Here is a 17,908-nt window from a genome sequence, read left to right as displayed (position 1 = left end):
TTTGTTTTTGACAGTGTGTGTGTGTGTGTGTGTGTGTGTGTGTGCGCGACCTTGACACTGAGCTACACGAGGGAGACCCCTGAGCCTCCTCTCCCCTCCTTCCCTCCTCCTCCCCCTCCCCTCCTAAACAACCTGACACGTTGCCGTCACCACGGTGATGACAAGGGGAGGATGTTCGCACCCGGGGATGCCATGGAGACCGCATCCCGACCCCACCTGACAGACGCAGCTAAACATACACACACATAAGCACACACACAAAGGGGAGCGCGAGAAAGAAAACTTGTTGGTTTGTACACACACACACACACACACACACACACACACACACACATAGTCTCGACATCTAAATTCTTCTCAGTGAATATTCGAAGCTGCCTGAATCCTCGAGCTGACTGGAGTGAGTGGAGGAGATAATCTCCCAACTTTGCTTCTCCAGCTTCGCCATGTTTTATCTCGGCACTTCTCAAGCAAATTATCCTCCTTTTTGTCCGCTCTGTCTAATATCATACCTTCATTAAGCAAGCAACTCTCTTCTGCTGTTCTTCTTCTCTCTCTGTCTCTCTCTCTGCAGCAGGGGGGCTGACACTCAGAGGGGGTGTAGAGGAGCAGTGAGGCAGAACCGACAGAACGAGAGGGAGAGAGGAGGGATGGGGGGTTTGGGAGGAGGGGGCATCAGGGTCTGTGACTGTCAGCTATGGGAGAGGGATCCCCCGGGAGGAGTGAAGGTTCAGGAGAAAAGAAAGAAAGAGCAAAAGAGTGGGGAAAAAAAGGGAGCAAGTCAGCGGAGAGATGTAAAAAAAAAAAAAAGAGGAGAAGAAATGGGGAAGAATGTTGTTTTGATGTGAAGGGTGATGGGCGGGCTGTAGTCAGGCGGGCCAGAGGACGAGAGAGAAAAATAAAGAGAAAGGGGTGAAGGGAAGAGTGGGAGGGGAAGACAAGAGGAAGAGTAGACCCCAGACAGTAAGTAGTAAATGAGGGAGAAAAGCTACGCTATCATCCACTGTATGCGAAGACCACTACAGTCTCACTGAGATCTCCAGTTCAGTCACTCTCAACTAACCATTCTGTTGAAGGGCAGGTTAAAGCTTTACTGGAAGCAAAAGAAATCTGAACAAGTCCTCCAATCTAAACCACAAATCTGCCATTTGTCTTTTAAACCAAAAACTCATTGCTTTTACATGCACAATCACATCACAAATATGATTAGGTTTTTGGAGTGTTCCAGTCGTAGTCTGGAGGGATAAGCTCCTAAGAGCATGTACTTGTACTCAAAGCTTCTAATTAGGTGCAGAAACTAACATTTTAGAGCAAAACATTGCTGCACCTTATTAAAAGCTTTAACTATAATTATGAGCTGCTCTCTGGTTTAGCTAGTCTAAATATTCTAGCTGGAGAACTCCAGTAAAACAACAGGATAACTTGGCATATAATCACTTTACCTGCCTGATAAGTGTTTGCAATGAGCACAAGTGCATCATGAACTTCATTTACACATTAGTAAGTCAGTGAAACAAAAGTAGGATAATCAGTAGTCTCGCTCACCAGACCTTTCTCAAGAAAAGAAAGGTCTGGCTGGGCCGACTCTCACTGTGAGATTGGAGAAAATAACGCCCCGGCTGCTTGTACTTCTTTCAACCAATCACAATCATTCTGGGCGGTGCCACAGCAACAGTGCGCTTGCAAAAATATTGCCGGGGGGAAACAGGTTTTAGTGTAACACGCCCACAAAAATATCACCTACAGGACGCAAACCATGGCAGAAAAATGGCTACATCCCCGCAAGATCAAACACCGCAAAAGTTAGTAAAGGACATGTTGAAAACGGTTGAAAATTGCTACACAACCGGAGGTGGTAGGGAGGGACTTCAGTGGGTGGCTCGTACCCCGCCCAATGAGAGGCTGATCTCTGCAGCGAACTTCCGCCCGCTCAGACTAGATAATCAGTGATGTAATGATCACACTTGAATGTAAATTTAAAGGCTCAGTGTGAAGGATTAAGGGGGATATGTTTTAACATGTTTTAACAGTAGCCCGGGCAACCAAAATCTGGCTCTAGATAGGGCAGTTCATGTTTTTGCGTCAGCCATTGTAGTTTGCAGCCCCTCTGCAACGAGAGCATTTGCAAAAACGGATTATTTTCAGCGTGAAACTGTTTTATTTAGTGTTCTTACCAGTTCAAAGCAACAGGTCTGTTTGTTCTGGAGAGGAAGACACCTCTGCAGATAATCTGGCTCCCACTAAAAACCTCCTGAAGTTATCAAAGGAAATAGATGTGCACACATTAGCAGATGCTAAGCTAATGGCCCATCTCTGACATGCCAAATAGTATCACAGAAACATTGATTTGTAACGTGAAACTGCTTTATTCACTATTTTTAATGGTTTAAATCACTGGGTCCGTAAAAACAAGAAAAAAGCAAACATTAAGTCATGTAAGAAAATAGGTAAGAAAACACTGGCAGGTGATGGATGTAAATCACTAGGTCTGTTTTTTTTGTAGAGGAAGAAACCTCTGATGAAATTCGGCTCCCAGTAAAAATCTCCTAAACAATGAACAGTGAAGGAAATCTAACTGGGAGAAGTGACAGCTGGTCTTCAATCCTCACCACTAGATGTCACTAAATCCCCCTAAATCTTACACACTGGACCTTTAAGTTCAGCTAGCACTCAACTACAGTTTGATTGTTCTTACAAAGGCCAGTGGCTCAAAAACAGTCAAGGGCTCTGTTAAACCCAACGTACAAAGACAGTAGAAAACACAAAGGTTTAGCACCCTACTTCTCAAAGAATAAATAAAAGAATCAATCAATCCAGTTTCTTGTTACCATACATCAGAGAGCATTTCTCTGGGATCAAGGTGCAACATAAATAACACTCTGTTCAAGAACACAAATATTTATACAGCACAACACAGTTTGTGACCCTGTTGTTGAAGTTGAGTCTGAGGAAACAGACAGAATCATCCTCTCTTCCCTTTGCTGTTTCTAAACATGCTGTTTCTTGGTCTTTGTTTTCTTTCAGGGGGAGATTTTTCCGGAAGTCCTTATTCCCATCCCCAGTATTCCACATACAACGAATCGTGGAGATTTCCTAACCCCAGCTTATTAGGTAGGTGTATCCCATATCTCTGCACCCAGTTCTGCTCACCAGAAGTGGATCAATAATTGTATCAATGAATGTCATTTCATTCTACCTCACATCCCAGTTCCATCCTCACTAATGCTCTCTTGTAATATGCTGTATCTTTCATGCTCCACTGTTCATTTTTTTCATTACATTACATTTCTGTCTGTATTGTACCGTACAGTACAATACATCATAGACATACTAATGGTTCTGTGAAAGGATGTTTGAAAAGACTGGCAATTTGGGGTGTGAATGGATTTGAAGAAAGGGGAAGACAGAGTGAGAGCAAGAGGAGGGAACAGATTAACAGGCATTTATCTGCACATCACCAGTGTTGCATTTTGGGCTTTGTGGGATTTCATGTTATACAGTTATTGTGAAGGACATTGTATTTTCCATTTTTTCATACAGTTACCCACAAGTTATCAACTAAGCCCATGAACTAATTCACCTCGAAAGGGAACGTGACATGACAACAATCTCAAAAACACATTGTCAGACAAGCTGGAGAGAGGTATGACGGCAGAATCCAGCACCACCAGAAATATAGAAAAATATGCCTTTTTTTTTTTTTAAATGTTACATTGTGGCTTAAAATATTTCTTCCACCTTAGCACTAAGAGTGGGTGATCCAACAATATATACCATCAGAGATTTTGCCATATCAGATTTACTCATAGACTGTATAAAGTAATGTATGTAACCAACTTAAGTCACCTGTTGGTTTGTGGAGTCACGTTTTGATGCCTCAAGTTTGGCATTTTAGCTGTCGCCATCTCGGATTTTTGGAGCCAGAAGCTTGGTTAGTGCGGTACATTTACAGCTATGGTTAACTGTGATAGTACCACCGCTAATGCTAATATTCACTAGCATAATACAGGCTTAAAACAAAACAAAATGTACTTACCTGAAAAACTGAATATCCAACTCCTTAGAGGGTCCTTTACTATAACCACACGCTAAGTGACCTAAATGTTACAATTAACTTTCAGGAACTGAAAACACTTGGTCACTTGTCACATGGTGACAGCGACACCTGCACTCTGTGAGTCTGTGGTCATGCCATGGTTATGTTACCTAACAAACATTGTCACCATGGTAGGTACTTGTCAATGGATGACAACCACCTGTCACTCAAAGTGGTCACGCCCTTAATTATGCATAACTATAAACCTTAATACAATCAAACAGTTGAGTTCTAGAATAATTCGCCCTCCGAACAATTATTACGAACAGGGAAATTAGGTACCAGAGACCAGAATTATTTTTTGTAACAGGCCGTAAACATTTTAACATGGCTCTCTACGGGGATTGACTCACTCTTGGAGCCACCCTCAAGTGGCCATTCAAAGAATTGCAGTTTTTGGCAGTTCTGTGTTGGTTTCATTTTCAGCCCTGGAGGTTGCTGCTTGGTTGTAACACACTACCTATTTCTCTGATATATCTGGGTATGAGGCCATTGTGGATAATGTTGCAAATCAGTGAGCAGTGCTGCTTTATGTGTCATTAGATTTTTGACTGGGATGCACATATCCGATATGATATTGGGCCGATACTGACTCTAATACCCAGATCAGGTATTGTGACAAGGAAGAATGATACTTGTAATTTCCACACAGTGAAGCATACAGCTTGTTCATACACTGGTACTGGATTGGCACACAGTATTGGCTGATACACAAAGCGCAGGTATCAGAACTGAAAAAAATTGATCGACATATCCTCAATTATTATATGATCTTTGCACAAAAGTGTTAAAATACCTTGATTTGTCAGGTGTTTAATTTACTGGATAAGACAAAAACACAAAGTCCTGGTTATTTTGTCCATCCATAATTTCTCAGCCAATCCAGAAAATATATCACTGTATAAATCAATACCCTTATATAGAATTACATGCCCCATGATAGAGGACTATATCCATATTTCATATTTGGTGCCGTCATTTTTCCACCAGCTAGAAGACCTTTCATTACATTACTTATTACTTATATACTTTAGTCTTAGTTATTGTCCGTGCATCCGTACCACTACCAGGTCATCACTCCTACCAACTAATGACAAAATCTATCAGTCATTCTAAAAAGAGATTAGTAAACCAACTTTGCCCTCCCAAAACCATAATTGCCAATATTATACAGAAAGACTTAATGCTGTCTTCACATCTCTGCATTAATGTTTAAGAGAAAAAAATTACCCTAAGCCAAAAACAGTCAGTGTCAAAGTCATTGTCTAAAGGGAGTCATTTAATGGGTCACGTTTAAGGTGAAACGGTCAGTGGGTGACGGTGTAAAGGTCAATAGGTGAGAAGGGTCAGTGCTGGACTGACCTGTAGTGTCCCCCCCACACCCTTTCCTCTCCTCATCTCTCGTCTCTCCTCCTTCCCTCCATCCCTCTGTCCCCCAGTGTTTCAGCAGGATTATGGGTCTCTCCTGGGGACGGAAATCGGCTGCTCCTCCAGTCTCTTCACCAGCCAGGCAGGACAGATGCAAGGTAGGTGGAGAAAGAAAGCAAGCAAATGGAAGAGTAAACACAAGCAAAGAGTATGTGTGATGATTCAGGTGAAGGAGGTGTAATGATGAGGAGAAATTATGATAGATAGAGAAGAAAGGAAAAAGTGACTGTGAGGGAACTTTAGTATGATAACGGATGAGCGGTCACATAATATGAGGACAAGATGCACATTAGGAGGCACTGAAAGGTTTAAGATTGATGGCAGCGGGAACAGGGAGGCAGAGATACAGAGGAAAGGCGGGGAGGGATGAGAGTAGAGGTGACAAATGAAAGAAAGAGGAGTTTTGAAAAAAAGAGGCAAAAGGGGAGAGAGGGCGTCTGAAGTCTTGACTGAGACTAAATAGTTTGTCAGGCTGGCTTAATGCCTCACTTCCCCAAAGAGCCTCCTGAGATTACCTGGACTGTGGACAGACATAACCTGTCAACACACAGCTGGGCTGATTGATGGAAGTGACAGAGACAGGTGTGTGTGTGTGTGTGTGTGTGTGTGTGGGGAGGCTGTTTTTTTTTTCGGTGTGTATAAAGGTGTGAGTGTGGGTTTCTGTGTGTCTTTGGGGTTACAGTATTGAATTGACCTCTTCCCTGAGGAGAGAATAGACTCAAGGGATCAGCAGTAGTAGAGCTGTACTCAGTGTGTCAGCTTAGACTGTCACTTAGATAGTGTGTGTGTGTGTGTGTGTGTGTGTGTGTGTGTGTGTGTGTGTGTGTGTGTGAGAAAGAGAGAGAGCGAAAAAAAAAAGAGTGAAGGTGGGAGACAAAGAGACGTGTGTCTTAAAGTAGAGTTCATTTTATTGGTTGTACACGACAAGGAGACTAATTTTTTCTGTCATTAGCTTCATCAGTTCATGTCATCTCATCCCTGCCTTTCACTACTCACATTCAAAGTAAAATATAATCTTAACAGAAAATTGAAGCTGCTCATTCCACATTAACACAGCATTTCAGTAACCCAAAGTAGTTAAGAGGATAATTCAGATTTATTACATCCTGGGTCTTATTTTTTGTCATTTTAACCATCATTCCTTTCAGTAATATAAAAATTGAACTCACCAAGTTAATGGGAGAAGTTCAATGAGGAAAGAAACATGAGAAACAGAGACAATCCTTCAAGTCTTAAACAAATTCCCAGATTATTCAAATGTATTCAGAGGAGAAAGTATGTGCAGCTCTATGAAGCATATTAGTAGCTTTTAGCTAATTATTTAGCTTTTTAGGGTCCAGGCAACTATTTTCATCAAAAACCACTGCCTGCCCAGCACCAACAAAAATAGGCAAGGTTAGCAGGTGATCATAGCGGAGCATTTAGCAGCCAAAGACCCAAATATTTCCCTCAGGAGCTGGTGGAGACCAAAATAGAACTAAAAAGGAGTGAATATTAGGTGGCTAATGTTGCTTTGTGTCTATTGGATTTGTAGGCAGTTGGCACCTGTTTGCTAATATGTTCCCCAGTCATATCAACTTTAAACAGCAATAATATGTCAGCATGTGTTTACAGCTTATTACGCTGCCCTCAAGTGGCCAAAAATTGTATTATTGCAGCTTTAAATAATCTGGTTAAATAGTTGGCTTTGTTGTAGCGATGTCACCAACACCTGGTGAATACAGTTACATTATAACTAATGAGGCCAATACTAAAAAAACAAGACCCAAGCTATAATAAACTGGACTCATAAAAAATAATTAAAAAGACTTTGAATGAAACATTTGTTTCTGTGTTGTTTCCCAGGGTCACCATACTACTACAGTGCAACATCACGGGGGGCGGGCCCTGCTGCCACTGCAACAGCCTCCGCCTACGACCGCCACTGACCCCTCCTACTGAGAGAAGAGGAGGATGAGGAGAAGGAGACGAGGGAGGGACGAGGGAATGGATAGCACCAGCACTGCTCAGTACAAACCTGCCTACGCATGGATGACAATGAGGATGAAGATTTCAAATTTTTGACGTCAGTGAAGTTTGAGTTTTCTTTGACTGACATTTAAGCCAACAAACGCACTGCTGGGCTGCAACTCAGACTGACTGTATGGGTATTACATTACTGTGAGGATGCAGGCATGGCAGTGTCAGTGTAGGACTGGTCACAAGCAAGTGAACTGGACCCTCCCATAATATATCAAGGCTTGGTATCCTTATTTTATTTTTAACTAATCATCTACAAATCCAAGAAGTCAGTAAACTAAGTGAGAAGCAGGGACTGAAACTCTGATGTGATCTTCTGGATAGACTGTTGTGTTTTCAGGTTGGGAATATCTTTGACGAAATTATTTAAGCTGATTAGAGCAAAATCACTTTTTCAAACTGTCTTTTTACGCCCAAACATCAATCAATCAATTTTCTATGCCATGCTATGGTGAAGTAAAGACAATCCAATTCTCATAACTTTGAATGACCAAAATCACCCATATCACCATCACTCTAGTCTCTTTACTGTAGATTCAACACATTTCCCCTGAGATCACAATGCTTGATAAATGGGATACCATATTTTTTAATGGGAGTGTTCAGTTTCACAATTGACTGTTTGCTAAGTCCCGCCCCAATTAGTCACCATTGCTATGACTGTCAATCTTTCTGATTTTGCATGGCACACGACACTTATAGTGATACCAGTAGCAGATTTACCAGCAAAACTGTAGGAGATTTTCAAACAATGGATCCTTTCAGACAGAAGTCAAATTTTTTGCCAGCAACCATCTTTTTTGCCGAATATCTACAAATCTGGCCTATAGTTTAATCAACCATTACACCTTTGCTCTTTTGCATTTGGTTTTGAAAAAGATTCCACTATCTGTAAATGTCAAGCATCATTCTTAATTTAGCCCCATGCACACTGCTTCACAATGCTAAGAAACCCGAAGCTTGACAGGCTTGCCATGCAGGGTGAGCTTTAGCAAACACTCAATTTCAATGGTTGTAGCCAGATCCCAGAGTGTATCACAGAACATCTAAGGCTTAATTTCCACTGAATGGTTTGGCATGGCTCTACTCAACGTGACTCATTTTTAGTTTAGTTTTTCCAATAGCAAAAGTTGTGGATAGTACCTGGTGCTTTTTTCGGTACCACCTCAGTCAAGGTTCCAGGCTAGCTGAGCTGATAATAGATGGTGGAGTTTGAACACTGCAGACCACTGATCTTCACTCAGTTTTTAAAAATGTCAGCTCCCAAACTATGCTGTACACTATGCCATAAAGTGTCGATGTTCCTTTGTTTGATTGTCAATGAAAGGATTCAGTGAGCGTCCTGTTACGCTTGGTGTCACAGCACATTCATGTGGTGATGCTATGGCAATCAGCTGAGAATGCCACCTACACTGAGGGGGTACTAGTCTGACTCCCTGGATGTAGGCTGTGGCTATAAGCTTGCCTTTGGCCAGCCAATTAGATCAGCATTCCCTCTGCTAAACAACAACCTCTGAGGTAGTACCCTACAGGGTGAAATTGGCAATTTTTTGATGAAGAATTGGATCGTCCAGTAAGGCATGCTGGCTTTGTTCTTCCAATGACTTGTTGTTAAGATCTACAACAAATAAAACTACTTGTTAACTCCCCTTTGAAAAAGCCCAGACTCCATCCTATAGGACTCTCATGTCCGATGTTGATCAGTGTTCTGACACGGCAAGTTTGAGTTGTTGTGCCACATCTTTTCACCCTGGCAGCGGCATACGTCAGTGATGAATGTGATGAATTAACTATCTGTTCCACCTAACGGGAGCTTCTGTGATGTTGTTGTAATAATGTTCTGGAAGAGCCACATACAGCTTGCAGCTTGTTTTTTTTTTATTACAAAGAATGAGCCATTTTAATGACAGCGTTCAGCCCACAACAAATGTTCCATTAAAACAAGTTCCCCCAACACTATTTTGCAGGGGCAAGGTAGCTGGATCATGGATATGATTGGTTTAAAGAAATACAAACAAGCCAGGGCACTTTTCCCGATATAGCAGAATAATAATGTGTGCTTCCCTTTCTCGAGTGCTGACACAACACTGTGGAGATAGATCTGGCTGCAAGAGACTAAGGGGGTACTATCTGCAGTGGAAAAACAAATAGAGAGAAACACCTCAGACCAAAGGTGAGCTGAGTTGAGTGGAGTTGAACCATGCAGTGAAAATGAGGCATAACATCCACACTTGCATCCAAAGTGGTTTGAATGCCACTGACAGACGGACAGGCCTTTCAGTAAAAGCACAGCCTAAAATCTGAGCCCTCTGCTGTAAAATGAACAGTGCACATGTTCACATCAGACCAAAACCAAACCCCCCAGGGAGTGTTATTGTACAGGAAGGTGCTATCCTACCTCCCCAGCCAAGATTTAATCCTGATCAAGAGCTATTTATAATGGGAGGAGACACAGAGTAATATATTAAGAAGCTTTTCTGCGCTGCACTCCGTGATGAGAGTGAATGCCTGTAATGATTTATGTGTCACGCTGTTGTGCTAGAATAGTGATGATGATGATGACGATGCAGTGAAATATGAAATCTTAAAAACTTTCATTATGAAAAGAAGTCTTTGTTTATAAATATGATCCGATTGCGATTTTCTTGTTTATAGTTCGTTGCCTCAGTTAACACAGGTGCCACTGAATAAGACGCCATTTTTTATCTGCTTCCTGAATATTGATAAGAAGAGCCAGGAAGCGGTGGCACCCTCTCTTTCTCTCTCTCTCGCTCTCTTTCTATTTCTCTCTTTAAACTCCCCAAAGATGGGCCCCCCCTAGTGGATCGGCTGACTAACTACAAAAGCACAAAGAGACTCAATCATCATTTAAAGGCGCCATTTTACTTTTTTGACTTCCTTTTAGAACCATCACGTACTTCCTCTTCTTCTTCTTCTTCTCCTCCCCCTTTTGAGTGCTTGTCCTTGTGCTGTTTGACATCCTGAAATTGTTTCTATAAAAGCATTGCTTTCGTGGAAAAAAAAAACAAGTGAAACTGTTTTATTTTTGTTTGTTTCCTACATCAGTTCTGCGCTGTGACAATGTATGACACCAGGGTCGAGGCCTTACCCATCATGTACAGACAGAGAAGGACAGATTTGCCCTTCAGCGCTGATCTGAAATCAGTGTGTTATCCCTCGCAAATGTTTGAGGGCCCACAGTGTCGATCTTGTGAGAGGGCAATATCTTCCTAAAACTGTACGTAGCTTCCTGTCTCACTTCTGTCCATACAAGACTTGTACAGTAATCAGTGAACGAGAAGAGAAGTCACAATGTCAATAGCAATTTCAATTATTCACATTTGAATTATTAGACTTTAGTGATGAAGCTTTCTTTATGATAAAAAGACTAAGAGGTGTGTGGTGTTGTTTTAGCCATCGTCTGCAAGTGTTTACATATCTTTTGTTTGTTTTGGGTATGTGTGGCTGACCGTAGCGCTGCATTGCTACTGTGTAGTTTTTACTAGCTAACAGATTGAAGGCACCAAATCTGCAGCGTGAGACATAAAATATAGCTATATAAACATATACCTATAAACACTGAACAAAGCTGTTAGTTTCTAAATCTTTGTTGTTTCTTGGTTTTGAACTAGTGATAGAGTGGATCCTTTTACATTTGTAGACCTTAAAAGTTGTGTGTACACAACTCTAAAGCAGATTCTTATGACGGCTCGCCTGCTGTGCTGCCAGCGTGCATCGCAGCAGGAGCCCTTCCTTATTTCTGTCTTTCTCTCTTGATCTTTCTGAGGCATTATTGAACCTGAACCACACCAGCTGAAAACAAGGACAGTGCCTTTAGTTTTATATGTCGACTCCCCCCTGACTGACCACGCATCACTCAAACAAGTTTCAGCGTCCCTCCCTGCAACTCCTTAAACAAAGCTCTGCCTATCTGCCCATGCGAACACAGGGTTGTAGATTATATAAAGCCTTCCACAAACAAGTAGCAGCCAGTAATTTTAGTAGAAATTCTGGATAATAATTTTACATACCAATAGTAACATTGCAGCACTAATAACAGGTCCTGATCCAGCACCCTATCCTTACTCATCATGGACATCTCAGTCAGATTCACTCATAAAATTTGTAACAGAAATAATGATGAAAAATCATCTGATGGAGAATCCTCTTTGCAATCTACAAACAACATCAAGTGACTGGAAAGTAACAAAAATCAAAATATGTTCCAAGAAAGGTCTCTTTCAGTTAAGTCAATAAACAAATGTTAAATCGAAAATGATGCAGGACACCCTCTTTGCTCACTGAGTGATGCTCAGTAGAGGAGCACTCATTGCTGCTACTGGTATTCTGAAAATGTATAAATGAGATTACAGTTTTAATTGCTAGTATTGCTTATAATAATCACTAATATAACTTCCTGCCAGTGGCAGCACACAGTGCGCCAGCTGATGGGTGAGGAAGGAGTCCTGCCCTGAGATGAAACGCCAAAAATTGACAGATTTTTTACCTATCCAGTGAATACATATCTCAACACATGGATTGGCACAAAATTTGGTTCAGACATTCATGATTTCCAGTTAATGTATCCTAATGACTTTAATTATCTGCTGACTTCTTCTCTAGTGCTACCACATGGTTGGCATGTGATTTTAAGTGAAAAAGGCTCAACTATCGGGGGACAGATTGCCATGAAATGTTGTTACACACATTCATGCCCCCCTCAGGGTAAACTGTAATCACTTTAGTGATCCTCTGACTTTTCATTTTGTGCCATGTTCAACTCAGAGTTTCAGTTTGATGAATACTCTGGTTTATGCTAAGCTAAGATGGTCAGCATGGTTAACACTACATTCATTAGAATTGTCTTTGTGAGCATGTTAGCATGCTGATGTTAGCATTTAGTTCGGTGCCCCTCTGTACCTAAGTACAGAATCACAGAGCTGCTAACATAGCTGTAGACTCTCAGTCTTGTTGTTACTTCATACTCATCTGAAGTCCCTTTTATTCTAGCTTCAGGATTAAAATTTTCTAGATTTCCTGTCATCCACTGAGTTTATATTTTCATTATTCTTCTATTACAAATTTTATCAGTGGATCTCTGACTGGAATTTACTGCTGGGAAATATCCATGCTGGACCATGATATGTGATATACGGCCTTGGATCAGAGCTAAAAAACCCCACTGTCATTACAAGGAGTGAAAAAGGCACAAAATCTATTTAAAAAAAGCCAAGTAAGCGACAGACATGTTACAAGTCTGTTCATTAATATTGCTTTTTCTTATTCAACCAGAGCGTCTTATAAATGAATTACACCCTTTTTGCTCAAACACACACACACACACACACACACACACACACTACCGTTAACATGAAGAAATATTGATTAAAAGGCGTTCTCCTTGAGGAGGTGAATCCAGTCGTGCCTCGTGTGTCCGCTCGCAAGAAGCTGCGACACCAAACAGGCCAAATTAGTTCTCCAGTATAGCCAAGAATCCAGCGATACATTAACAGGATTATTTGTTAACTATGCATCTCATAGTGACACAGCTTGCCTTGCCATTGCTTTGACCTAATTGGTTCACATGGGGAGAGAATGGGTTCTCATTGGCCCGCAGTCGTTTCGATTGGCAGCCGTGACATTGACTGCAGTGATGAGGGGGGACTGTCATTGTGGGTGGTACTGTAGGAAGCACAGCGGGCAGAGGCCACACACACACACACACACACACACAAATATAAGTACAGACACACACTCTCCCTCCCTTTGTCCTTTGCAGAGTGGTGATTCCCCCCTCCTTGCATGCCCCTGTGTTCCCCAGGGGAGGCCAAACCTGCTGTGCCATCAGAAGCTCATCCCGTCTTTTTTCTCCTCCTCCCTCAGCCCTAATCTCATCATATCTCATGCACTTGCCTCCCCCCCCCCTCCCCTCCTGTATCACTGCCACACCACCAGGATTAGGAATATTAAAACTATTCTGTTGATTTAAGGCCTGTGACCTTCCTCAAAAAGTCCTCCCTTCTTTTCTTCAGACAGCCTTATTAATCCCTTTCCCTCTCCTTTTTTACTTTTCTCTCTGACTATTCAGACGTGATGCTCACTGTCCTGTCAGATATTCTGCATAGGAAGGAAGCAAGGTGCCAAAGCGAGGTCATTTCAATGGCAATATTGCTGCCGTTATCTTTATTTGGCCAACAATATTCTGTGAGATGGCATCTCATATTCTGTTTTCTCTTCATGTATCTATAGAGCATTTAGAGTGCAAAGAATAGTTTCAGATCAAACAAAGACGTTTCATTTCCAGCTTTGCCGCAGTTTACTGTCCATGAAAATGCAATCGCATCCGGAATTTTTTATCCCAGCTCCAAATCAAATAGGAAACTGAAATAAATGCAAATGAGTTTTTTTTTCTTTATTATGATTTCTCACCGAGTGTGCACCGCCTGACTGTATCTCAATATGAATCCATGAAGATGGCTACTGCCTTCGTAAAACCTGAGGGGATTTCAGCATCACGTCTTGACAGCAATTAGTGGCACAATCTGTTTCATGCTTGCTGATATAACTAGGCTCTGGACAGATCTCATACTGAAGTGTTACAATGTTCTGTACATCTTAATATTATTCAACTGTGGAAGAGGAGAAACACACAGGACTCAGCCTACAAAAATCAACTGTGCTTTTTAAGCAGATGTTTCAATCAAAAGAAAAAAAAAAAGATAACATGATTTTTCACCTTACTGTGGCCTTTCGTGTAACAATCTGGAGTTTTTTTGTGTCCATGGCTTCCTATCTGGGGTGTTAAAGAGATATTTATATCTGTAACGTTTTGGTAAAAAAAAAGTGAACAAACAAAAGACAGAAAGAAATACATCAGAATGCAAAGACGAAATTAGGTTCCAACGATTCAGCTTGCTCTATTCTTCAAAATCAAACGCGACAAAAAGAAAACATATCTGTAACATTCACCAAAGCCTGTGATGCCTGTTTTAAATAATAGATTCTTGTACAAAAAAAACATATAAAATAGCAGAAAAGACTTACAGATACAAACACAAAATGAAGATAAGAAATGCCTTCAAATATTCTGGAGGGGAGGATTTAAAAAAAAAGTAAAAGAAATGCTTCTTTAAGAAAATGTGTATGTTTTTTATTCGATTTTCTAGTAGTTGCAAACAAAACTTGGTGTTTTTTCTCTTTGTGTGTTGTGTGTTGTCTTAATATTTGAATGTATTTTACTGCAGTGCGAATTTGCCAAAGATATCATATCACTTGATTTCTCTCTTTTATTTCTTTGTTTAGTTTTTTTGTTCCTGAATAGTGACCAATTCTGTTCAGAAAACTGGAAATAAATGGTGAATTTGATATTATGCTTATTTTTCATATTTCTATTGTTAATATTATTGTTATTTTATTTCCTGGGTTTGAGTTTACTGTGAAATATTAAATTGCAGTTTGCTTGACGCATCTCTTCATACTCAGTCTGTGTACCTGTCCATCCGTCCACCTGAGTGACTGTTGTTGGTGAATTATTCCATTTATGTACCTGTAATGTGAAGCTAAGAAGTAATTATTTGTAAATATTTGCCATAATTTTATTGGTCCTTCAGAATAAAAAATAATTTTTTGGAAGCTGAAGAGTCTGTGTCAGTGCTTAGCTGCAAATGTACATGTGTTTTTTATGTGTTTCATACAAAAAGTACACACACATGCTTATTAACGGCCTAAATGCCAAATTCCTCAGCATCCAGCATCAGCCTGGATGGTCGGAGACATCTGGAGCAGGAGGGTGGTTATGTCTCAGTGTGACCCGCAGCGCAGCTTTCATCCTGGGGACACAGATCTCATCTCGAGGCATCTATCTGGAGGCGAGGGGGCAAGACACAGCTAAACCCCTCCCACTCCTCACCCCCTGAGTGAATGGAGTGTCCCTGTGCTGCAGTCTTGGCTGCTGGCCGAGTCCAGGAGGGGGCAGAGGTGTGTATGTGTGTGTGTGTGTGTGTGTGCCTGTAGTGGAAAGAAGGAGGAGGAGGAAGGGGGAGATGGGTGATAATAGGACACAAGCCACGACATGGCGACAACACGCCACACACACAGAAAACAGCACAAACCCAGCTTGAGACATAGGCCGGGCTGTCCGCAGCTTGGGTGCCTGCCCAGGACGCCAGAACGGCACAATGCACTTTTGTGTGTGTGTGTGTATGTGTGCGTGAGTGCGTCTGAGCTCATTTTGGGTCCTTGCCAACTTAAAGCAGCCATGTCAGGTTGTGTAAGAATGCATCATATGGTAAAGTATAAACATTTAAGTGAAAGTTAATGATCACAGTTTAATTCCAGCAATTAAGGCTGGATTATCCCTCTATGAGGCCCCAGGGTGAGAAGGAGCCATTGGGCCTCTAGTGGGCCCTCAATACGTTTCTCAATCCCAATGCCCGAGGAACTAACCAGTATTTCTATGCTGAAATACGTCCATTCAACAGCTTTACAGCATCAGTTTTGTTGAAAACTTCTTAATTTAAAGGAGCATTGCACCAACTTTGCATGTCAAAGTCAAATTGCTGGTCACGGAAAATACTGCACAGCCTGTGAAATTAGCTTCTATGGCTATGGTGGGAGCTTTGCCAAGTCTAAAAAAAACTGTGGGTCATGGAGTGTAAAAGACACTGGTGTTTAGCAAGATGTGGTTGAATTGTATTATGGGAACTGTAGGCGCCAGTCAGTACATTTAGATGACGTTAGAGAAAATCTATTTATTGTGTCAGTCTGAATAAAACCGGACTTTTAAAATACATGTAAAGCTGTTAGTCTGACTGAAATCGTACTAAATTGAATCTCTTAAAGTCGGACTAACACACCCAGATGTGCATACTCCACAGTTTCCGCTCCGGGCTTTGATACGGAAGTTGAATAGCCTTAAACACATAACTGAAGAAGAAGCTGGAAATAAAAAGCAAAATCTGCATCCAGCGTGCATCTCATCTGTACAAAAAGTAAAGCGTACAGCACGTACGAAATCTACAGAGCTGTTAAGTTGTCCACCATGGTACCAGTTTGCTGCTAGCTAACCGTAGCTAAGTTATTTGTCAGATTTTTGATCTGTGACGCAATAGGTCAACTGGAAAAAGGTCCAATACTAGCAAGCTGAATGGGGGCATATCACCACCTATGGTAACGGAGAAAGAGGTACCTCGGTCTACAAAATGATTTCCCTCCTGTGCTTGTATGATGGAGCAAGGACAGTAGTCCAGTTACATGGTCAAGTCGAGCTACAGTTACAGCTCGACTTAACTATGCATGGAAACACACTGAGTGTTGCTGAAGTTTGACTCACAAGTGGCTAAAAGTCAGAATAGTTTGGCCTCTGCTGCTTCAGATTTGACCTTTTCTTTTTTAATCTGTTTGAGCAATCTCACAATATCAACAGAAATTACCTTTAAAGGGATATTTTGCCAATTTTCAAACAGCTTTGTATAACGATGTGGGTAGTATGTGTAAACAAATGAACTATGGTAAACTTTCCTCCATCTTACCAGCTCCCAGAGGTCCCTGCTCATCTCTGAGCTCAAGTGAAAGGCATCAACTGATGGATTTTCGCTGGCTCTACGGCTGATATTTGAACTACATAATGACACAGAGAGAATAGAGGCAGATCAAGAAAAACCCACCCCCCTTTCTCCCTCTCTCTCTCTCTCTCTCTCTCTCAGACTCAGCGCAATCTCCGATCAAACTAAAACTAGGCAGTTCTGATAAAAAATAAACCAAGATTATTTTTGTCTGATACTATACTGCCTATTCCTTGCCACAAATGTCTTCAGAAACATATTTTAGTGTACTGTTTGTCTATAATATAAGATTTTTTCAACAGGATGTGTATTGTTAAAATGGATGCTGAAAAAACTGAAATCAAATGATAAAATTGGGCAGTGCTGATCAAATATGAACCAAGATTCTGTTACAGTGTTAATGAAAATGTTTTCAGAACATATTCTAGCTTACTGTTATCTAAAATACAGGAGTTTGTAAACAGAAAGTGGGCTCCATACTGTTCCCTGCATTATGGCAACGGAGGGTGAAAAAGCTGAGTTTAAATGTTAAAATTTTAAAAGTATTTGCGTCTTTCTACGTCATAGACACCCCAGTTTTCAGAAAAGACCCCCAGTTGACTACTTAAATACTGACTGCTAGTAACAGTGTTTGTCTGACAGGTGCAGAGCGGATTTATGATCTGTCAGATCAATGTCGGCTTGAAAAAAAAAGGCTTTGACAGTGTTGAGTTAGTTAGAAAGCAGTGCCACACCCTCTGCCCTCTTCCCTCTCCTCCTATTGCTCCAGATTACATAACGTGTCCTACCTCTCCACCCCCCA

The 17,908-nt window shown here is 41.2% G+C and overlaps 1 protein-coding gene across 4 annotated transcripts in view; it reads left to right on the top strand.

The window, feature by feature from the left end:
- The window catches only part of pax5 (paired box 5), a 70,832-nt gene extending 55,657 nt beyond the window's left edge, over positions 1-15,175 (top strand). For all 4 annotated transcript variants that reach the window (XM_050044657.1, XM_050044655.1, XM_050044658.1 and 1 more), the window contains exons 9-11: positions 3,025-3,111; positions 5,536-5,622; positions 7,370-15,175. In XM_050044657.1, the coding sequence (XP_049900614.1) occupies positions 3,025-3,111; positions 5,536-5,622; positions 7,370-7,452 (257 nt within the window). In that variant the 3' untranslated portion in view covers positions 7,453-15,175. The remainder of the gene's footprint in view (positions 1-3,024; positions 3,112-5,535; positions 5,623-7,369) is intronic.
- Positions 15,176-17,908: the final 2,733 nt, after the last annotated feature.

Source organism: Epinephelus moara, chromosome 5 (genome assembly GCF_006386435.1).
Source record: "Epinephelus moara isolate mb chromosome 5, YSFRI_EMoa_1.0, whole genome shotgun sequence".
Lineage (NCBI taxonomy): Eukaryota > Metazoa > Chordata > Actinopteri > Perciformes > Serranidae > Epinephelus > Epinephelus moara.
Note: the sequence above shows the minus strand (reverse complement) of the source record. Positions and strands in the feature narration are given on the sequence as shown.